Source organism: Protopterus annectens, chromosome 9.part0 (assembly GCF_019279795.1).
Source record: "Protopterus annectens isolate FY-2018-M chromosome 9.part0, PAN1.0, whole genome shotgun sequence".
NCBI lineage: Eukaryota > Metazoa > Chordata > Ceratodontiformes > Protopteridae > Protopterus > Protopterus annectens.
This window is the reverse complement of record NC_056743.1, coordinates 993,408,666-993,433,520: the sequence shown is the minus strand read 5'-3', so window position 1 is coordinate 993,433,520 and position 24,855 is coordinate 993,408,666. Positions and strand designations below refer to the sequence as shown.

Below are 24,855 nucleotides of genomic sequence, written 5' to 3'. Positions count from 1 at the left end.
TTTCAGGATCACCTTTCCCAAGAAAAAGCCATGCCAGGGAATAAGAGCAGTAGACAAGCATGAGATAGTGCTACTTCATCTGAATCCTCTGGAAAAAAAATCTTCTGTAGGGTTTAGCAGATGACATTACAGCAGCCTTTATTATCCATTGGAGTCACGGGTCCTCTGAGTTTGCTCCAGCATGGAGAAACATAGAGAGTATGGGTCTGGTGCCAGAAAATAACTCTAATAAGCTCTCCTCCAGAAAAAGCTCCCTTGGTATATATAAGAAGGAGTCTGTCTTTTCTATGGAGGTTTTGTAGAGCCTGCTCTTCCTTTAAAAATAGAGAGAGACTTCTACTCCCAACCTTTCTTCTTTGTAAAGGGGTAAGAGGCTGGTGTCTCATTCTAAACCTCAGTAGTTTCAACAAGCATATCCAGTATGTCAAGTTCTAACTGGTGACTCACCAAGCAGTTATGTATCTATTCTTTCATAGCTCTCAGATCGTGTCAGTGGACATGACTGGCACTTAGGAGTCTGCCCAGAAAACTTCTTCATTATGCTCTTGACCAAAACACTTTCACTACAAGGTACTGCCCTTTGGTTTCTTATTGGCTGACTGGATATTTTCCTAAGTTCTGCCCATGGTACTAGAAGAACTGCAAGAGAAGCGACTTTAGCATTTCCTAATCTGGATGTCTAGCTCCAGGTGACCCTTTCAAGAGATTTCCTTTTGCTAGCCAATGACCTAGTCATTTCATGACTACAGGCACTGGAGATATCTCTTATCTTAGAGGAGTCCTTTCTGGCTGTAACTTGGAGAATTTCCTGTATGGAGCAGAGTTAGATATTCTTCATTCCTTTTCATTCCTCCATGCAGAGAGGTCAATTTTGCCATCTCTGCAAGGATAAAGAGGCTGCTGGAGTCCTTCAGTTTTCTGCATCTACTTGGCCTTATGGAAACCATCATCTTCTCAGTCTCTTCTGCCTCTCTCTCTCTGGAGGAGGCTGCTTCATTGAACAGTTAGATGCCAATGATTACAGCACTATCTTGCCCTCATTGACCTTCTGATGGGTTAGACTGCTGTCACTGAAATCGAAAATGGTATGATATAGTTGGATATGGGGTATTTATATAGGAGAACTGTTGTTCATCTACCTGAAGCTTTTGCAGATTCTAGCAGTGAATGCTTCACTGAGAAACTAGGGAGCAGTCATGGGTCCCTTTGTAGTGCTAGGTACATGGGCCCACTAAAACAAGGCACCACATCAACCTGTTTGAACAAAAGGCAGTTTTGCTTGCTCTTCAGGCTCTAAGAAAGGAAACTGAAACTAGAAGCCTACCTATTCTGGGAAAAATAAAAGCCATGGTATTGTACTTGAACAAAAGACTGTCACTCACTCATGCCCTCTGCATAAAAAAGGGGTCTTGGGAGGGCAATGAGCCATAGACTGGAGCATCACTGTGATAGCATTCACTTCCATTACAAAGTGTGCATGCTGCCAGAATCCATCATTCAAAATTTTGCTTCTTTCCTGGACCTAATGATAGAGGGAGGCTGTCTGAACAAAGTCCAGCAGTAAAACACATCAGAAGTCTGCCATTTCACCACTTTGGAGAATGTGGTTCTCTCCATATTATACTTGGTACTACAAAGCAAGAGAAATTGGTGGTATATGCATTCTCACTACCACAGTGGGGTAGATTTCTTGGCATCTTTCTACACTAACATCTTTCATGTACACTAGCAAAATTCAGAGTAGAAAGACTTAATTCTCATCTTTGCCACTTTATGGGATTCAAGAAGGGTAAGATTTCAGGCTTTCATATCCCTGGAAGTTCCGGAATTCATCTCTGCACAAGCCAGAGGAGTGCACCTTAGGTAGTGACAGCTGAATTCTCCAGGCTTGGCTGCATCAAAAGATCCTTTGATCTCTCCATACAGACTAGCAGAAGTTGTGGAGGAGATTGAAGCCACCATGAAGTCATCCACCTATCAGATCATCATTCTGGGAGTTGCAAATGGTCTTCACCTTCTTGGGTACCTGTTTGACTTGTGTCTTAGTTATTCCACTGTCAAAGTGCATTATTCCACTATCTTTGTGTATCGTGGCATTTTGAGTGGCACAGCTGTGGCCTAACATAGGGCCTAACATTAGTCGGGCAGATCCTTGTATCTTCTTCCTGTTTTGAAGAACCATTCTACATTTTGGTAGCTGGAATTCATTGTTGATAGGCTTGCCTTTTCTCATTTAGAAGCTCTGAAATTCTTATTTTAGAAGCTGCCTTTTTGTTGGCCATAACATCTTTCTGAAGAATCTTAGAGTTACAGAACCCTATTTGTAGGCGACCATATCTGGTCTTTCATTAGGATCAGATGTCATTAATGCTAACTCACATTTTCTCAGAAAGTGATTTCATAGCTGCCCCTTAATTGTTTAATTCACCTCCCATTTTTCTTTCTCTGGACAAAATCCAGAGGGGGAGAGTTGCTTTCCTCCCTTTGATGTGTATTGGCAGTTTATGTTGTAGCTGAGAAAGGTGTACACATTTAGGTGTATACACCTTACCTTCATGAAGGGGGCAGACTATATGCAACTAAATAAACACTTTCTAAATAGTTTGCTAAGTAATCTTTTGACATCTGGCATATAACCATTAGTGGCCAGTGCTGCTACCAACAGTCTCTCAACTAAAAGTGGGTCTGGTTTCATTGCCTCTTTCATGGGTATGCCAGTTGTGGACATTTGCACCATAACCATTTGATTACCAGCCCATTCTTCTAGTAAGCATGACTACTTGCATCATTATTCCAGGAGTCCAGCTTTATTTGGCAATTCAGTGCTTCTGGACCTGGCCACGTCGGTCTTTTATTTTTTTAGTCTTCTGTGGATAATGCCGACCTAAGAGGTTCCTAAGGCACTGCCTGGGATTTTTCCCAACACTGACTGACTGCAGAGGGACTCCAGTACCAGATACAACAAGTCTATCTTCACCATATCAGATGGTTAAGGTTGCCATCTACAGTGGTTGTTTTTTTCCAAAGTATCCCTTGCACTGACCCTCTGTCTGCCCAGAGACTGCATCTGGCATGTTGAAGAAAAATATACAGTTCTGTATACTTATTTTTTTCAGATACTTTTTTTAATGTATGTAGGTTGAACTGATAGTGCAAAGGCTAACTCCATCCCCTCACTCAGTGCTTGAAATCCTAGCATGTACCCAGTGTATAGTGCATGCACTCCGACATGCAAGAGCTAGAGATTACAAGAATGTTTATGAGATGTGGATCTCAGATGAGGATGTCCCAATGGACATCCACTGTAGAAGGCCCCTCACAGAACAATGAAAAATTGATACCATATCTAGTGTTTTCTCATCTCGGTATTTAGAATGAAATCATGCAGTCTATCTTTGTGTGTCTATGACACTATGCACATCACAATAGTAAATAAATAAGCAACACATCACCTGAAATTATACTTCACATAAAAAAATAGCACCTGAGGGTAGTTCAGTACACAATGACTAAAAATGTTTCCAGAAGGCTCTGTGATAAAGGTACATCTTAAAGCACCTTCTGAAGCAGTGCACAGAGTTCAACTGATGAAGCTGCCATGGCACTGAATCACATAGGTAGGGGGGTATGATGGGGAAAAAAGCTGAGTCAAGAAGATTCAAAATGAAATCTAGAGACTGACAACATTTTTAAGTAGAGTAGTAGTAAGGTACCAAAAGTTCTTTTAAATAGGCAGAACCCTAGTCTTGGAAAACTTTAAACACCATTGCAAGGGATCTTAAAAGTGATTTTATGGTTGAGAAGGAGCCACTGTAGTGAACGTAGGACAGATGCAATATGACTATACCTTGAGGGCCCAGTAAGGAGCCTTGCAGTAGAATTCTGCACATGGTACAACCTGCCAAGCGTATTTGTTAGAGAGCTCTAGGTAAAGGGCATTACAATAGCCCAAATGAGGTAACAAACTAGGTGTATGACCTGAATGTCCTCTGTGGGGGGATAAAGTGCTTAATAGGAGATCTATTCCTCATTTGGTGACAACAAAACCAGACAATGGCTAACATTTATTTCCAAAATGACAGCTGACTGTTTAGGAGCACTCACGTTGGACAACCTACAATTCCCCCCAAAAATAATACAGGGAGTAGGTGTGTGTGCTGTGGAGGGCCATGGCAACCATCTTATATGGAATGAGTATGCAACTATTGACTGCTATCCAGGAAAGTATGTTTTTCAAACCATCCTCAGCTGGGTAAAAAGATTACACATTCTTCTGAGCAAAGGCAAGGAACAGTTGAATTCTATCAGTGTAGCTATGATGGTGTAAACCTTTCTTCACTCCAAGTGCCTGAGTGGCAAAGTATACATTGTTAAAAGTATTAATGTCAACATGGAGCCTTGTGGGGCACCCCAAGTGAGACAGAAGGTAGAGGAATAATTAATTCAGAGAGCAGCAAGTGGGAAGCAAACCAGTCAGGTAGTTTACCCCACAGTAGGTCTTCCAGTGCTCCAAAATGATCAGATGGTCACCCATGTTAAAAAGAAAGGAATGGGCTGGTGGTTGCTAACACTGATAACAGAACAGGTAGGATTGGATTAAATGAGCATTTGGAAGTCATCGTGAAACAGATTCAGAAGTGGTTTAGTGGACGTCTAAGGGGACTGAAGCTGGCTAAGCTACACTTCAGTGGTTCAGAAAGCTGACAGAAGTTCTTTCATGGTATTGGCAGAATTATAGTTTCCCTTAAGAAATTGGAGTGGTGGCTATTGTCCAACCAATGATAACTGTAGTTTGTTTGTGTCTTTCGGCTTTTCCCGGTTAGGGGTCGCCACAGTGGAACTCCGGTCCACTAATGATTGGTAGTGGATTTTTATGTATTGGGTTACCAGCCTTGACGCACAACCTTCAATAAAGGCACGCCCCATTCACGTATGCCTCCACACAGAAGACGCTCTAGCTGAGAATCGAATGGGACAACGTCTTGCTATGAGGCGACAACGCTACGGCAGCACCACCACCGCAGCCAATGATAACTGTAGTATCAGTACACAAAAGAGGGTCTGGGTAAAGTGCAAGCAAGTACAAGCTTTTCAGTTGTATTTCCTTTTTATGAAATATTAAGGAATACAATTTCTTGGAGGAAGATCAGTGCAGTTACTGATTACTACTGGACAACAGTATGGTTTCAAACAGCAAGGGTGTTACTAGTCTAGAATAATCCAGATCATTTTAGTCACTGCTGAGAATGACAAAGAAAGCCGAATGGATATGCTTCATCTGGGCTATGTCCGATACCTTTGACTCTATCTCATATCAGAGATTGTTTTGGAAGCTAAGTATGTGGTGGGAAGCAGGAAGGGAACTGCTTGTCAGACAGGAAATAGAGGATGGCAGTTACTGGGGGCTGCCTAATGAGATGTCAGGAACAAACAGGAATACCTCAAAGTTCATTGACAAAGTCAGTCTTGTTTAGCATTTTGGTATCCGATATCACAAAGGCTAGAAAACAAGATACTCTTACCCCAAGCAATACCCTCTATCCATACCCACATAATACTTTGCCATAGGATTTTCCAGCACTCTCCCTGCCTTTGCAACTATAAACCCTACTAATCTACACATCTGGAACTATGCATCTCTCTTCCTACCTCAAATAGCCACTATACTTTTCCAATCTTTACCCAACCATAGTTCTTCAGGTTATGATGGACTATAGCCAACATTTTTAAACTGTATGAAAAATTTCTACCTCCTCAACCATGCCACCTTTACAGTCTATTACTAGTACAAGAAAAAGTCTGATCTTTTGAAACATATTGCTATTACTCCTCATTTGTCAGTATAGTAATCCAACAAATCCGTCCGACTTTCAGTGTGTCTCATTACTTCCACACCTAGGAAAACTATTAGAAAAAGCTAGATAAAATCAGCTAACATGAGTTTATTTACAAACACAACCTGCTTTTCCATCATCAATATGGTTTCATGAAAAAACAGAGGCATACAAACAGTCCACCCTACCCTCATCAACATTACACTTACCAATACCAAAAAAGGGCTACTTGCTGTGGCACTGTATTAAATTCTCTAAAGCTTTTGTCTGTGTGAACCACACCTTTCTACTTAGCTCCTTAGTAAACTCCAACTTTGTGCCCACTACAACTGAATTTTATGTAGCCAATTTAATAAGACATGATTTACTGTTAAATGTAATAGTAATACATCCTCACAGTGAAGTATCACTGCTGTGGAGACACACAAGTCTCAGTCTTCCTCACCAGATCATTTCTGCTTATTCACAAACACACTGTCATTTGACTTCAAGCTAAACAACTTTCTATTCTTTGACTCTGAACATAGCCAGCCAGCAGTCCTGCGAATCCTTCAAACCTTTATCAATAAATTCAATTTAATCTTCGGTTAATTGATCCGCAATTAGTCCATAGCACAAAGAAAACTAAAAGTGCATTCTTTGTTACTTATCATAAACTTAACTTCCCTTTGTGTGATACCTCACTTATCAAACCCGCAGAAGTTGTTCACTCCTTTAGTATTTAGCATATTATGTGACTCCTCTGATACTGTTTCCTTGCACATCAATGACATTAAATCAAATGGTTACTCAACCGTGTATGGCTGTATTCAAATTTCACACTTCCTCACTACTGAAGCGCAGTAGAACATAACCTACTACTCCTTACCTATGCCTTCAGAAAGAGTGTCAGTGACCTACAAGACCTTTTCTAACTAGAGCAGCCATTTCATATGTCTATCACGTCTATCTAAACACCACTGTACCACTCAGGTACATGTAAAATGCTTACCTATACATATACTTCTCTATTCCTTCTAAAATACAAAGTTCTTAATACTAGCACACCCTGTACTGTAAACCACAGGCTGGGTATTGCATGCTCTCCATACTTCCTTTGCTGCACTGCTAATAACTTATTAGTCCTAGGTATACCTGCTTATGTCCTGCACTCACCTGAATATGCCTTCTCCATCATAGGACCCCAGCTGTAAGACAAACTACCAACAGAATTCCTTACTTCCAAAACATGCAAAGAATTTAAGCAAATGCTGTCCGAGTAACTCTCTAAGAGAGCTACCTGGCAATGCTGTACAACTCCTGCAGTCACACTGATGTCCTTCAAGAATGCAACTGCAGTCATAACATGTGGGTTGTCCTGCCTCAGGCAGCCCTCGGTCGGCCGGATTCCAAAGTCTGGGTCCGACGTCGGCTGATGTCGCATTTCTCTCTGACGTCAGAGCGGCTGGAGTACATAAGCATCAGCCGATGCCATTTTCTTCAGTCTTTCTTGCCGTGCGGTGCCCGAAGCAGAAGCAGTTCACAAGTGCCGGTCAGTCAGCTCCTGTATTCTTCGATACCGAAGTCATCAAAAAAGCTAAGTACCCCGTTGGGGACCTTTTCTTGCCTCAGCCGATGTCAGAAATTACTGAAAAAGTTAACAATTGTCTTTCTTGTGGTAAACAAATACCTCATAAGGATTTCCACTCTTACTGTCTTCCTTGCCTGGGCCCAGACCACGATGTCTCGGCCTGTGTAGCCTGTGCTCGCTTCAACAAGCGCACTCTCAGGCGCCGGGTGGAGTTCGCTGAAGATTTTTTCGCCGATAAATTTGCTTACACCATGCCGTCGGATCTTCCGACATCGCAAACTCCCAAAAAGCGAATAGACTGGGACCGACCTCCTCGGCCCGCGTCTACCACAGACTCCATGCCAAAACCTAGCGTGACTGCTCCGGTTCCCTCTGAGACGGTCTCTCCACCGCTCCGAACCGAAGACACCGCATTACCGACGACTCAGATTCCGGACATCACTCCGACGCCAGTTATCGATTTTCCTCCGGATACCGAAACCGAGGAAATGCCCGAGACCATTGCTGTAGACAAGGTCACTCCTGCACGTGGAGCTGCCAGGCCTCCTATGGCCATGTCTATTAAGGCCTACACTAGAGCTAAGGCAGCCAGCAAAACAAAGCATATTACTTCTAAATCCTTGCCTCAGCCTACTCCAGAGACACAAATTATGTCCATGGCTGCTGATTTAATTTCCATGATTAGAGGTTCACAGGCCCATCCTGAGAGAGGATCCCAGCCTCCTTCTGATAAAAGGCCCCGGGTTGAACCCTCTGACCCTATTCCTTCAGATGAAGATTCTGAGGGCTCTGTCCACTCTGATAGCCAGGAAGAGCTCTTCCAGACCTATGAGGACTCGGATGCAGAAGATTCCATCCCCTCGGCCTCCCCTCCTGAGGATTTTTCTTTTGGGGAAGTTCTGCACACCATGAGGGAACATTTCAAGTGGCAAGGTCAGGAATATTCTGATTCTGGGAAACGCCTTAGGACTTTCCTTAAGAAGCCCCAGCACAGGCCCTTAGCTATTCCTCCTGTACTTGATGTTCTGGATGATTTATATTCTGACTCTAGTGCTACCCCTGATTCTCTTCCTCCTGCTCCAGCCAAGCCAGACAGGTATTACAGGGTCCCAGAAACTCATTCCCATTTATTCAGGGCCCATACTGCTGATTTGGAAACTATTTCACAGGGGCCTAAAGGAGTTTCAGCCTCCACCTCTAAAAATCCATTGCCCTCCAACAGGGAAGCTACGTCATTAGAGAGGTGGGGCAAAAAGGTTTACACATCCACTACCTTATCTATGAGAGCTTTAAATTGTCTTTTTCATATGTTACAATATCAGGATTACCTGTTAGAAGATTTACAAAAAACATTAGCCACTCCTGATCCTTTAGACAGGAAGACTTTGCAGGAAGCTGTACATAACACTCAGCAAGTAAGCAATCACTTCCTGCAGTGTGGATATGATGCACTGAAAGCTTCATGTAGGGCAGCTATGACAGGGGCAGTCATTCGTAGACATGCTTGGTTAAAAGATCAACCTCTACCAGATCATGTAAAAGCAAAACTTCTGGATGCACCTTTGGAAAAGAACAAGCTTTTTGGTGCGAATGCTAAGGATGTGTTAAAGACCATCGAAGAAAAAGCAAAATCATTTCAGACGGTGAAAGATTTCCTCCAGGTTCAACCCCCCAGATTCAGTAGGAATTGGCCTTCTAAAAACTGGTCCTTTCCTAATCCAGAAAAGTTTCAAAGGGGTAAGAACAGACGTGGCCGAGGAAGAGGCCAATACAGAGGCCCTTACAGGGGACGACAATGGCAGCCAGGAAACCAAAGAAGTGACGCAGGGGTTTCACCTGCCCCACAACCACAATCTCAATGACTTTCCTCTACTACCGCCTACCAGGGAACAAATAGAAGCTCCCTTGGGCGGGAAATTATCTCTGTTTGCAGAAAATTGGCACAGACTGACAAAGGACAAATGGATTTTGGACATTATAGACCGAGGGTACAGGTTTCATTTTCATACCTTACCAAGAAAACAAGGCATGCCAAACCTACCACAAAACCAGAGGGCAGAGGCTGTCAAGCAAATCACTCTGCTTACTCGGATGAAAGCAATAGAAAGAGTTCCACAACAAGAACAAGACCAGGGGTTTTACTCAAGACTGTTCCTTGTTCCAAGAAAAGAATCTCAATGGAGACCAATACTGGACTTGTCCGCATTAAACACCTTTCTCATAGTACCAAAGTTCAAAATGCTGACTCTACAGCAACTCCTTCCCATGCTGGGCAAGGGGTCTTGGCTGATTACTCTGGACCTCAAGGAGGCATACCTGCATGTCCCTATCAGACACAGCTGCAGAAGATACCTCAGATTTCTTGCAGGGCCAGAGCATTATCAATTCTCAGCATTGCCATTTGGCTTATCTACTGCACCCAGAGTATTCACAAAATGCCTGGCTTCAGTAATTGCTCATTGCAGGCTCCAGGGGATACAAATTTACCCGTACCTGGACGACTGCCTCATACAAGCAGACGACAAATTGATGTTGACAAAAAACCTGGATTATGTCATACGATTACTTCAAGCTCTGGGATACACAGTCAACTTCCAAAAGTCAAGACTGCAGCCATCCCAGCAAATAATCTTCTTAGGAGCCAAACTAGACACAGCCTCTCAGATGGCTTACCTGACAGAAGACAAGCAAGAGAAGTTAACTCATTACTTCAAAGGTTTAGCAAAACTCACCCAGATGACTGCAAGGAGATTCCTACAGGCCCTGGGTTACATGGCATCCTGCATTCTCCTGGTTCCATTAGCAAGACTACATATGAGAAAGCTTCAATGGTACCTAAAAAGCATTTGGTCTCAACACAGCAACAACTTGGAGACAATCATACCGCTCATTCCATGCCTACAAAAGGAATTCCTATGGTGGGCCTCGGTGAGCCAGGCAAACACAGGTATGTCATTCAAAAAAACACAGGTAACACAGACCATGACCACAGATGCCTCAGACCTTGGATGGGGGGCGCACATGGAAGGCAGGTGTATACAAGGACAATGGTCTCCAAAGGAAACACATCTGCATATAAACCAAAAGGAAATGCTGGCAGTAATGCATGCCATCAAGGCCTTTCAACACCAGCTCCAGCAAGGCCATTTACTGATACGGACAGACAACACCACTGTGATGTGGTACATAAACAAGCAAGGGGGCACCCACTCTTACCCCCTTTGCAGACTGACAATGCATCTTTGGGAGAAATCACTGAGCCTAAACATCCAGTTACAATCCCAGTTTGTTCCAGGAAAAGACAATGTGTTGGCAGACAGCCTAAGCAGGAATTTCACAGATCCACACGAGTGGAGGTTACATCCGAAGGCCTTCACACAACTCACTTCGACATGGGGCAAGCCAGAAGTGGACCTATTTGCCTCTCACCTCAACCATCTTCTACCAAAATTCTGCACAAGGATATACCATCCAAAAGCTTGGAAAATAGATGCCCTCTCATTCAACTGGAACTCCCTAACAATCTATGCATTCCCACCTCTGCCACTGATGACCTCAGTATTACTAAAGATCAAAGCAGAGAGACCCAAGGGAATCATAATAGCTCCGGACTGGCCAAGACAACACTGGTACCCACTACTACGGAGCATATGTCACACCAGGAGGAGGGCCCTTCCCCAATGGCCTCTACTTTTGACTCAACACAATTTCGAAACAGTGCATCCAAATCTTCAGACACTGCAGCTAACAGCCTGGGAGATCCCATAAATAACTTCAGCCTATCTGTCTCCAAGGAAGTTTAGCGGATACTAACAGAGGCTCGAAGACCATCCACCAGAAAGGTTTACTTAGCAAAGTGGAAAAGATTCAGCAATTGGAATACCAGCAAGGGACATGATGCATCATTGTTGAACATCCCACTCATCTTGGAATATTTGGCAGATATGTTAAAGAACGGCCTCTCATATTCTTCCATAAAGATACATGCATCTGCTATTTCAGCTAGATACAACACTGATCCTCCTGTTTTTTCACACCCTTTACTAAGGCAATTCCTCAGGGGAATCAAGAACATTAAGCCACCAAGAAAGGCCCCAGTGCCAGCCTGGGACCTCAATTTTGTCCTAGAAAAACTGACTCTACCTCCATTCGAGCCAGCAGCTTCAGTTGACTTGCAATTTCTCTCATGGAAGACAGCTTTCCTGTTGGCAATTACTTCAGCAAGAAGGGTTTCGGAGCTACAGGCCCTAATGGCAATACCACCCTTCATTATTTTTCACAGAGACAGGGTTTCATTAAGGACCAACCCTACTTTTATGCCAAAGGTGGTATCTAGGGTTTCTTTAAATCAAGCCATTCATCTGCCTGCTTTCTTCCCCAATCCTAAGAATAAGGGGGAAAGACTGTTGCATACCTTGGACATTCACAGACAACTTTGATACTACCTGGACAGAACCAAGGCCAGTAGGAAGTCTGAACAGCTTTTTGTAGCTTACGCCCCTGCAGTCCAAGGAAAAGCAATTTCAAAACAGACTATTTCAAAATGGATTGGGCATTGCATCAGATACTGTTATTCCTTTCATGGGAAGACTGTTCCAGCCAATGTCAGACCACATTCCACCAGAGCTACAGCCACCTCTACAGCATTCTTAAGAGGGGTGCCTACTAAGGACATTCTAGAAGCTGCTACATGGAGCTCCGTGCATACATTCTCCAAACACTACAATCTCCCTCTATACTCCAGATCCAGAGCAGGCTTTGCTTCGGCAGTCCTGCAGGGGTTGATTGCCACACCATCTTTTTCCTAGAGCATTCCTCCTCCCCCAGCTAAGCTATGGTATTCTACCCACATGTTATGACTGCAGTTGCATTCTTGAAGGACATAGTACAGTTTTGTACCTACCATAAATGTAGATGTCCGATAGACATGCAACTGCAGTCAGATTTTACCTCCCTCCCTCCATACCCCTCTATGCCTAGGGTCCACTCCTATCCCTGTTACTCTTAGCTGGGGATATCTGTTATGGTGTATTTGTTTTATTGCTCATTTATTTGTTTGGAATCCTGTTTTTGTCTTCCAATTTGATTACAGCCTTCCTTGGAGGGCACCTGGCATCTGGGGCAAGAAACACTGAAGAAAATGGCGTCGGCTGATGCTTATGTACTCCAGCCGCTCTGACGTCAGAGATAAATGCGGCATCAGCCGACGTCGGACCCAGACTTTGGAATCCGGCCGACCAAGGGCTGCCTGAGGCAGGACAACCCACATGTTATGACTGCAGTTGCATGTCTATCGGACATCTACATTTATGGTAGGTACAAAACTGTACTTTCTCCTCTAAGCCAGGCCATATATATGGACTTCAGATGTCTGAGTTAACTTTCTAGTCTAGAATATGCGCAGTTCTGGAAAACATTCAGAAAAGTAATGAACATGCAGTGGATTGCTGAGAGTACTGTCTACAGTGAAAGAGAGCATGAAAAAGAGGGCTGTGATGTGGACTTACAAGATGGTGCACCATCAGTTTTCTTGTCCTGGCATATCCCTGCGTATGTATTTATCTGTTGATTGTTATTCTGCTATGTTAATGAAATGTTTGAGCTCCTATGCTTTTGTTCGCTTTCAAATTCTGATCTTAGTAGTCACTGTACATCTCTGCTTTCACAGCACACGTCTAATTTTAGTAGGTGTCCACTGAAAAAAAAAAAATGAAAAGTGGCAAGTGTTCTGAAATATTTTCTAATATTCCCCTAAATGTTGCAGAAAACAGTTAAAAGAAACAACGATAAAATGAAACCATAGAACAGTACATCTTTATTTGGTAGTAAAGTGAGAATAAGTCATTTACAATGGTTTAAGATGTGGTTTGTTCTATAGAATCTCACATTTTAGTAACAAATGCCCTACTTTGGATAAATAACTAAAGGAAGGATATGTAGATATGCAGACAGAAACAGGAACATACACACAAGAGAAAAGGTATCACTCCAAACAACCAACCAGGACAAGTAATTAATCACAAGAAAAGCAGATGGGAGCTATGGCAGAAAAGAAGTCCTTCATTAACATTCATTAAAAAGCAGACTAGATTAATGTACTCCAGTGCTTTACAGAAAAAGCTTAGTACTTTTTAGAGTGGCAGACAAGATCATGCCAGTTAATGAATAAAAGTTACGAGGTCTGAGTTGCTATATTTTTTTCCTCCTGTCTTGTATGTTACAGCTATAACTAAGTCAGGAAAAGTTGTATGTGCATACATTTCATCTGGAACAGTTTGTTCTCTGTGTAATGAAACATCTTTTTATTTGACTGCAAAAACAATTACGTCACCCTGATCATCTCAATTTCCTTTCAGACAAGGCTAATCTTCCTGTCCGGCCTCCTGTGGCAGTCCTTCCGCTGGGGACTGGGAATGATCTGGCTCGTTGCCTGCGATGGGGGGGAGGTAAGTGAGACCTAATCTGACATTTACTACGGCTAGCACTTTTCGTAGAAGGCATACTTGGAATGATGTCAACAAGTTCAGGTCTCTGATTTTGTATGGAACGTGCCTCAGATGGTATTTAAGTGGTACTTTATTGCCATATGAGTTTTATTCACTGTAAATGGAATTGTATGATATCTGCTGTATCATATACCTCTTGTCCTTTCTTCTTCAGATTGGACAGCACTTGTGCATTTAGTAGGTAGAATACATGACACACACCCATATCTAAGACTGGAATTAATCCTTTCAGTGGCACAACAGGATAAAGCCATAACTGCATCCTGACTAACTTAGAATAACTTAGTGAGCGGAATGATGGAGGAGCCAACTCACTCATGGTGGGGGCAGGAGGTATTCCAGGCCTGCTGATGCAAGACTGATGCTCAGCGGAAACGATGCTTGGTGATGACAATGTGTCAAACCAAAATCAGCACAAGGCCTAGAGGATGTGTACTGTGGTCTACCATACAGTGTGTCAGCTGTACTTGGCTGTCAATAAATGTGTAGGATCACTGGTCTGACACAGCAGTTCCAGTGATGGACATGCTGAGGTACCAGGAACTGGTGTCAGGGCTGTAAAGCAGAAAAAAATATTCTGTGCTCGTTAATAGCTGTCATCTCTGACTGTCACTTACTCCACCTTGGATACCGGAAAGGGGGGAATCAATGCAAACATGCAAGATTAAGGAGTTCAATAGTCAAATGAGTAATGGTTAAAAAGATCTCTGAGATCGCAGGTGCAGAGCACAGTAAAATCACATATCACCTAACAGTGTTTATGGATTGCACATATCAGAAATCTGTATGAGTTTATGCTTTAAAATGGTATTGGGCAGTGTTGACTGGTGCTTTCTCTGTAGTACATGAAGGGTTTGAGAGTTAAAATGTGTAGGTCAAAAATATTAACCCTTTTATGTAATATTTATATCTTCACAACTCTTAAGACACTTCTTTGTTTTAGTATTGTGTTGGTTGTATAATTTAGTGATCACCAGGATTTTACCACTGTGGTCAGTGCTTTATTCTGTATTATACAATGACCCCCCCCCATTAATATTCCAAAACGTGCATGCTGATTGGTCAGCATGCATGTTGTAAATCAGTGTTATAGTAATGGAAAAAAGTCCGGTCGCCCGGACTTTTTCCATTAGTATAACTCTTTTTTTTACAGCAACGGAGAAAGCAAGATCTCCGTTGCTTTTTACACACTGTCTCACTATGTTAAACAAGTTTAACATAACGAGACAGCTTTAAAAAAAGTAACGGAGATCTTCCTATCTCCGTTGCTTTTTTTAAAGGTGTCTCGCTATGTTAAACTCCTTTAACATAGCAAGACAGCTTTTAAAAAAACAGAGATTCTCCGTTGCTTTTTTTAAAGGTGTCTCGCTATGTTAAACTCCTTTAACATAGCGAGACACTTTGTAAAAAGCAATGGAGATCTTGCTTTCTCCATTGCTTCCCCCCACAGCTCTGATGTACTGCGTAAGCATACGCATGCGCAGTACATCAGAACTGCCGCAGAATACCAGACAGCTGCGGAAGGGCAGCAAGGAGGCATTATACAATGCCATTATTTAAGAAAAGTAATTATTTTTTTCTTAAATAATGTCATTGTATAATAGCAATAACCCATTTCTGGGTGTGGGTAATGCTGGATTTACCCACGGTTGTCTTTGTTTGGCCACTTGGGCTTCGCCGTTGTGACCAAACCACAAGCAGTACCCACACTCAGGCATGGGTTATTGCTATAATATCTTGTCATCCAACAACTCTATTACAGTTAAAGATCCTGCCTGTTGCTGAAATGATTTTACAGGAATTTTGAAGGCACTGAAGTATAGTTCACCTTTATAGAAGTATATTGTCACTACACATTTTATCAACAGAATTTGCTATGGTCTCAGCCTTTCTTAGTATTCTACATCAGTCTGTCCTAGCTACATCTGATAGCAGTTACCCCTTTGCTGTTCTCTCTGCAGGCTATGATGGTGAGGACCTTAAAAAGAATCTGAAGGACATTGAGGCCAGTACCACAGTGCTGATGGACAGATGGAGCATCAAAGTGACTCCAGATAATCCAGATGAAAAGGGGGACCCAGTGCCATATGAGATCATCAACAACTACTTTTCCATTGGTGTTGTAAGTGTGCAGTTATATTTGGGTTATCTGGATGACTTCTACATCCACAATTGTTTTGGAATATTGTAAAGTTGTTAGATTTGTTATAAATAACATAAAAGTATAATCATAAGAGATACAGATTGTGTTAAGCATGATCCTCAGGTGTATGCATGTGTGCCAGAGATGGAATATTACTTGATGCTGTTTCTTTGCTTGGTGTGATACTCTTCTACTTTTCTTTACTTTTCCTAGTTTACTGATACAGCAGTAGCGTTACAGAATAAGGTCCTGATAGATTAGGGAGCTCACCTTCGTGGAAGTGATATACAGTGATGATGGAGAGTCATGTTTTGCCTTGATTCTAGCATTTGAAGCTGTATAAATGACATGGTATCCACCAATGCAGATCATGCAAAAGCATGTGCTGTTCTTTTGCAGCAGTACACAACTGCATTTCCAGGGAGAAAACAGCTTTCTGGCCAGGAGAATGGCATTAGGATTACAGTTCAGTATTGCACTTAGCTGTTCAGACCCTACACAGAATGCCATATCAGTGTTATCTAGATTCAGGAGCCATACTAGCCAATTGAATAATGTTTGTATATATACATTTAATTGTCCACACAGCGGGCATATTTTATGTGCCACTCTATGTTAGATAGTTAGTGTATGCCAGAAGACAATTTGAGTTACCTGATTACCAGGTGACTAAGACAGCTCATAATTTAGAACACGTAGACTGTATGCTTTGAAGGACAGTATGGCTACAAAGATTACATGAATTGTACAAGAGTACAGCATGTAATTAGCACATAGGTGTTAGCAGAAAATAAATACCATGCAGGTTGTCTCTCTGTCCATGGTAGCATCCTTCAGCTCTTTTCATTTGTAAACCAATTAAAATCCACTTATGACTGTGGACCTGTAGAGAGTGCCACCTGAACCCAGGCTAAATACTGCAAGTATTAGCTTGTTCAAGGAGTTGACATGTAATGCGTGTGTGTGTGTGTGTGTGTGTGTGTGTGTGTGTGTGTGTGTGTGTGTGTGTGTGTGTGTGTGTGTGTGTGTGTGTGAGAGTGCGCATGCATGGTTTTGTGTGTGTGTGAGCACGCATGCATGGTTGTGTGTGTGTGTGTGAGCACGCATGCATGGTTGTGTGTGTCTGTGTGTGCGCGCATACATGGTTTTTGTGTGTGTGTGTGTGTGTGTGTGTGTGTGTGTGTGTGTGTGTGTGTGTGTGTGTGTGTGTGTGTGTGCGCATGCATGGTTTTGTGTGTGTGTGAGCACGCATGCATGGTTGTGTGTGTCTGTGTGCACACGCATACATGGTTGTGTGTGTGTGTGTGTGTTTGTGTGTCTGTTTGGGCACAGTGACACACATCAACAAACGCACTGATATGTTCCCTTTTCTTACATTCTCCACTCCTGCCAGAAGTAGTATCTTCTGAGAAGAGCCAGGACTCTTCCTCCTCCAGTGTAAAGGAGAGGGTCTTGGGACTTTCACTCTTTTGGTTTTGCACTTGTGACTCTGACTTATTTCTAATTTAGGTCACTGGCACGGAACATTCTCCATACCTTAGTACCTATCTGGCTCCTGGCATGTCTCTCCAGTCTTCTGTATTAACCTTAACATATTGTATTAATTTCTCCTAGGTTTTACCATATTCATGCTATAATGTAATGGTAGTAATTAAATTAACTGACAGAACTGATAAGCACTCCACTCTGAGATTTCAAAATAAATATTATTCAAGCTGACAGGAATGGAGTGTGGCAGGAAAAACAAAAATATTCCGGTTATCAATAAAATTACTCTTTATTCACAACGGTCCAGGCAGATAAGCGCTTTCGCTAAATAGCATCATCAGATCTTATAATGTCTCGGCCCAAAACTAAATCTTTACATATACAAGTTTAAAAATCTCATGCCCAATCGGACCTTGAAATCAATTAACTCCCTTAAAGCTATATGACATTTATAGTAAATGGCATAACAGTATCTATACAAAATTATTATAGCATTAGTAAAACTTATCAACAAATTTTTTTAAAAAATGTATGTAAAAAATTATATTGTCATATTACATATAACAGAAAAATAAAAATATATATACATAATAATAACTTTGATTATAAAAACTAATTGTCCTGCTTCTCATGTATTAGACGATAGAAGGTTTAATTGAACAAATATATAACAAAAATGTCTAGTAGACCTTTATGTGCTACTTGCTGATTAAATAAATGGAAATATTACAGAGGTATACGTGTTTATATATGGACAACCCATAGGCTGGCCAAGCACAAGGCACAATTGTTAAAGAATCAATATCCAGAATCTAACTGTCTGAAATAAATAACTGATAAGTGATGGTTACTTGATGTTTAATATTCCTACGTTTATGTAATACTGGTTTGATAGATGCCCTTTCATTCAGGCCCAAGCCTTTATCCGCCCTTAGTTTTATAATCCAGTCCCCTTCTCTACATTCCGTGTGATTCCTTATATCTCCCTCGTGGACACTAGGATTTATAACTTCAAGGGCTCTGAATAGAAACTTGTGTGTATCTCCACATTGCTTCACATGTTTAGCCAAAGCATTATGTGTTGAGCCTTTCTTAATATGATAAATATGCTCACGTATCCTGTCCCTAAAGCACCTATTGGTCTTGCCTACATAGAAAGAAGAACAGACTGCTAAATAAATTAAATGGATAGTCATGCAAGTGGCAGTCCCTGTAATTATAAACTTCTTTTGTAAATCTGGATGTAGGAATTCATTGTTAGTATCTATATAAGCACAAAAATTGCATTGGCTACAAGGTGAGGTATGTCCATAATCTCTGGTCAACTCAACTTGTCTAGAATAACACAGTAACCTTTTTAGATTCTTTTTGTTTCTGAAAATAAAGCTGGGTTTTTCTCCAGCTATATTTCTTAACTTGTCATCTGCTAATAAAACAGGCCAGTGTTTAGTTATAATATGTCTGATGTCTGTATGATCTGAAGTGAAAAATGTTGGAATCTTAACGCAAGGCGAAGACTGGCCATGTCCTATAGTATAATTTTGAACTATAGGTCCAAAATATGGTGCTGCAATATCTTTACGTAGTGTTGGAATTGTACCAAGTTGTTCTGTAATCTCTGCTTCTTTATAGTCTCTCACTAACAGTTTGTTTCTTAACCCTTGTAGCTCTCCTATGAATCTAGTTTCTGTAGGATTAAGTCTAGAGGCTCTAATCCCTTGTCCTTTCATGATATTCCTAAATACCTAGCTAGGGTGCATACTGGATCTCAACAGGAGAGCATTACTATAGCATGGTTTCCTATAAATGCCTGTGTTAATCGAACCACATGGTAATTTTTCTATGTACAGGTCAAGGAAATCTATCCTTGTACTTGACTTATTCATGGTGAACTTGAGATAATATGTCAAATTGTTCATCTTTAAAAATAGATTGTCCAACTCATGTTTCTGGCCATCCCATAAAACAAAAAGATCATCGACAAAACGTCGATAGAATTTAACGTGCTCTAAATTCGGGGACCAGAAATAGTACAGTTTCCTCCCAGTAGGCCAAGAACATATTGGCATAGCTGTTCGCACATGGGGTGCCCATTGCCACCCCATCCAGCTGCCTATATATATTTTCTTCAAATATAAACAGATTATTTTCCAGTGCCAATTCTAAAAAGTAAGTAATAAGTTCAATCTGCATTACTGTATATTCACTATGTTTTTTCAGATATTCTATGATATATTGAATACCTATTCCATTGGGTATAATAGTGAATAAAGATTGTACGTCAAATGTGACCAGGGTCAGGACTTCAATATCACCAATTAACTTAAGTTGTTCATATAATTCTATCAGGAATTGTTTACTGTCCCTGAGTACATCACTATTGTTATTCAGTACTGGTCTCAGATGTTTTTCCACATATACAGACATATGCTCAGTTGCCCATCCACCACCTGCTACTATCGGTCTCATTGGAGGGTCAGGTGTATTTTTATGAATCTTAGGGAGCCCATGTATCACAGGTATGAGTGGAGCTTTAATTGCCAAATACTCAAAAAGTTCTTTATCAATAATGTGACCTTTATATATATCCAACAATGTATCCATAACATACTTTATTATATCATGGACTTGATCTTTGGAGATTACTACATAATACTTATCTTCCAAAAGTTTGTACATTGTTTCAACATAATGGCTAGCATCCATAACTACTGTTTTACCCCCCTTGTCTGCAGGTCTGATTACTATAGATGATTCAGTCTGTAATAATTTCAGACTCTGTCTTTTTCTGTAACTGAGATTATCACTACGTCTATATATTGAATTTTTATTCAAATTCTCATAATATGCATAACATTCTTCTTCTGTTAGTTTGAAGTAAGCTTCAACTAGTGGATGATTTATTGGAACAAACTGACTTAAGTTCCTAAAATTATATATAGTATTCCCTTGTTCATTAATATTGTTGCTATTTTGCTCTCCAAACATTAGTTTCAACATAACATTCCTACAGAAAACTTTAAGATCTGTTACTGTGTCTGTCAAGTTACTATGACTTCTAGGGATAAAACTAAGGCCCTTTTCCAATAAATTCACTTCATCCTGTGAAAGATTGTATTTAGAGATATTACAAATCAAGGAATAATTCTTTGACTCATTGTCAATGCATTGACATGCTTCAACTGGGGATATAATATGTTTTGAACCAATTTTATTCATTAAATGTGACCCTTCCCCCACATTTTCTTGATCGTCTGTTGGGGTTGAAATTCCCCCGAGTATTTCCGTTTTTGTCGACCACGACTCATAGAGCGTGTTCTCCTCTGTCCTCTGTCTTTGCGAACTGGTAACAGAAAAGGAATTTCACATATACCATCAAAACAATCCTTATTCCGTGTAGGTACCTTAGGTCTAACAACTGCTTGTGCTGCAGTGATAGATTGATTTCTCACTACTTGTACTTCTTTCTTCACTTCAGATCATACAGACGTCAGACATATTATAACTAAACAGTGGCCTGTTTTATTAGCAGATGACAAGTTAAGAAATATAGTTGGAGAAAAACCCATCTTTATTTTCAGAAACAAAAAGAATCTAAAAAGGTTACTGTGTTATTCTAGACAAGTTGAGTTGACCAGAGATTATGGACATACCACACCTTGTGGCCAATGCAATTTTTGTGCATATATAGATACTAACAATGAATTCCTACATCCAGATTTATAAAAGAAGTTTATAATTACAGGGACTGCCACTTGCATGACTATCCATTTAATTTATTTAGCAGTCTGTCAGGTCTGTTCTTCTTTCTTTGTAGGCAAGACCAATAGGTGCTTTAGGGACAGGATACGTGAGCATATTTATCATATTAAGAAAGGCTCAACACATAATGCTTTGGCTAAACATGTGAAGCAATGTGGAGATACACACAAGTTTCTATTCAGAGCCCTTGAAGTTATAAATCCTAGTGTCCATGAGGGAGATATAAGGAATCACACGGAATGTAGAGAAGGGGACTGGATTATAAAACTATGGGCGGATAAAGGCTTGGGCCTGAATGAAAGGGCATCTATCAAACCAGTATTATGTAAACGTAGGAATATTAAACATTAAGTAACCATCACTTATCAGTTATTTATTTCATACAGTTAGATTCTGGATATTGATTCTTTAACAATTGTGCCTTGTGCTTGGCCAGCCTATGGGTTGTCCATATATAAACACGTATCTGTAATATTTCCATTTATTTAATCAGCAAGTAGCACATAAAGGTCTACTAGACATTTTTGTTATATATTTGTTCAATCAAACCTTCTGTCATCTAATACATGAGAAGCAGGACAATTAGTTTTTATAATCAAAGTTATTATTATATGTATTTTTTATTTTTCTGTTATATGTAATATGACAATATAATTTTTTACATACATTTTTTAGAAAATTTTGTTGATAAGTTTTACTAATGCTATAATAATTTTGTATACATACTGTTATGACATTTACTATAAATGTCATATAGCTTTAAGGGAGTTAATTGATTTCAAAGTCCGATTGGGCAAGAGATTTTTAAACTTGTATATATAAAGATTTAGTTTTGGGCTGAGACATTATAAGATCTGATGATGCTATTTAGCGAAAGCGCTTATCTGTCTGGACCGTTGTGAATAAAGAGTAATTTTATTGATAACCGGAATATTTTTGGTTTTTCCTGCCACACTCCATTTCTGTCAGCTTGGATAATATTCATGCTATATCCATATGTCACCTTTATTTTGGCACTTCAGCTGGGCTTACCTCATTAGGAAAGTCCTCCTATAACTGTATGAAGACTGCACCAGAATGATGTGGGGCCATCAGCAGCAGTGGTGGTCAGTGTGCTGCTCAAGGAAGGGGGGTTTGCTATTTTATTTCTACCTTCTACATACAAATGTTGTTACCTTAGGTTGGCAGAATGTGCTGCATCTGTCAGAATCAGCAGTATCTTACCTCCAACCTGCAATTAACTACTTTTGTTTTCATCTAAGGGATGTTGTTACAGACAGAATCCAGTCCTTTGAATTCTCAACTATAACACTTTGTTAAATAAGTCTTTGAGAAGGTGATGGTTTAGTTGGAGGGTGTGTTTACACAGGCTGTTGTGCACCCAGGGAAAGAAACAGACAGTCGTGTACAAACTTGTGCAGCAGTGTTTTAGCCAGTAAAGTAGCAAAATGTTAAAATAATTTTTTTCTTTCTTGTTTTCAGGATGCCTCCATCGCACACAGGTTTCATGTAATGAGGGAAAAATATCCAGAAAAATTCAACAGCAGGTCAGGTCTGAAGAACTTATCCTCTGCTTCATATAGTTCTTAGTGTTTTGTTTTTCCTCACCATTAGCAGCTACAGGAAGGTTTGTCAGAAAGGGGTGACCAGCTCTACAATACTTCACATTTGTTTAATAGTCCATATTCCAAAATGTATTTAACTCGTGTACTTTTTATAAATAAAATAATTTCTAGCCACATCTACAAGAAAGACTAAAAAAGCCTTATTTTAACTTTAGGCTTATTTGTTATAGATGTGTGAAGCAGTGGACGGAATTTGTTCCAGAAATTACCAAAGTATAATAAAATGTTCTTTAAAGCATGTAGACAATGCAGAATGCCTTGCTCAGTGCTTTTCACATGGATGAGGACAAGTCATGAACACAAGATAACTGTCAATATATGTTAACTGAAAAGCTTTTTCATTTACTGCACTTCAGCTGTTTGGTCCATGCAGATACCCATTTTAGGTTAATTACTGAATCATTGAAGGCATGTGCCCCTGTGGTGTTTATTGTAATTTCAAGGACTGAAATTGTGAATTGCCAAAGTTGTGAAATATCAACTCTAATGTTTTTCTTTGCATGGGGTACAGTCACCTAAGAAGTAGTTTATTTAGAATTAGGGGATGGTGGGTCAAAGCTCTCACATTTGGAGGACAGCACCACAATCTTCCTGCAAAAAAGTATAAACAAATAATTAAAAAGTGGAATATTTGAAACGTCTGGTACTTTCTGGCATTGAAATTTCAACAGGAACAGTTTCTTCCATTTCATCTCACTGCAACAGATTTATTTATTGTTTTCATTCATTCATAAGCTGAATAACTAAGTTGACACTACTAGACCCTTTCAACCATAGTATAATAGCGAGATTAAAAAGATATGTTATTATAGCAGCTGAATGCATTTTGAGATACTATAATTTCAAGAGCACATGACTGAGTAATGCTGAGTAATTGCATTTGAGGTTCTGACATCTTTACAGTCAAGCTTATCATTATCATATGAATCTTTTGTTTGTTTTCTGTCTGCATTACCTCCATGCCTGCCCACTATTGAACCTCACCCTGTTAGTCTTGAGTCCATTCATGCCCCAGTACTGGGTATCCCCAACATGGAGGTGGGAGCTGAACAGTGAAGCTATTACCCAGGTAGCCATGGAGATGGTTTTAGTCTTTGTTGTCATGTCAGCAATGAGTGCATTTCTAGGAACCCTGCCCCTGGTGACTAACACGAGCACTCACATTACCACAGGGCCTACTGCACCCTCCCCAAAATATTTCCACCTACATGTTAATGATGGCTACCGTCACTGGGTTGGGATAGGTAAACCCATGTTCCTGGTCTTGTCCTGTTTTGTCGCCATACAAGCAGATATATATCACAAGATTTGAAAAGTCAAAAAAATCTCCTTTATCTCAGTTTACTTCTTAAAAATACATATTCTTCCTTAGTTGTGCCAGTATAAAATAACAAGTAAGAAGCCAGTCATTCCTATAAGGTAAACAGTGCTCTCCATGAAAAAAGTGTGTCTCGTGAGCCACAGAAATGGACTAAAAGCATGGACTTTCTGCTTTAATATGAAAGTAAAGTAATCTTGTGGGTGGCATGAGATTAGAAAACGTAAATGGCTGTAAAATGTTTCCTTACTGTTACTTTTACATGTTTAAAGAAAATGAAGTAAACTGAAATGCATATTACAATGCATAAATAAGTCTTAAAGACACCCCCTTCCTTCAGCAGTATTACTGACGCATGATGGCCACTGAATATAAAATCATTTTATATCAAACATCAGCTTTCACAGAAAAGAATTGTGAGACTGGCTTACCTTTGTTTTCTACCTGAGAACATAAACTGGTAAATAACATTGCAGAAATGCAACTTTCAAATCATTTTTGTCAGATATCACATCTTTTTTCCATATTAGGATGTGGGAGGAAACCGGAGCACTGGGAGGAAACCCACGCGACCACAGGGAGGACATGCAGACTCCGCACAGAAGGCAC

General features: G+C 40.4%; 1 protein-coding gene across 2 annotated transcripts in view; it reads left to right on the top strand.

The window, feature by feature from the left end:
* Positions 1-24,855, top strand: part of DGKA (diacylglycerol kinase alpha) — an 858,181-nt gene that overhangs the window by 716,539 nt on the left and 116,787 nt on the right. For both annotated transcript variants that reach the window (XM_044083761.1, XM_044083762.1), the window contains exons 17-19: positions 13,761-13,850; positions 15,872-16,032; positions 22,786-22,850. In XM_044083761.1, coding sequence (XP_043939696.1) covers positions 13,761-13,850; positions 15,872-16,032; positions 22,786-22,850 — 316 coding nt within the window. The remainder of the gene's footprint in view (positions 1-13,760; positions 13,851-15,871; positions 16,033-22,785; positions 22,851-24,855) is intronic.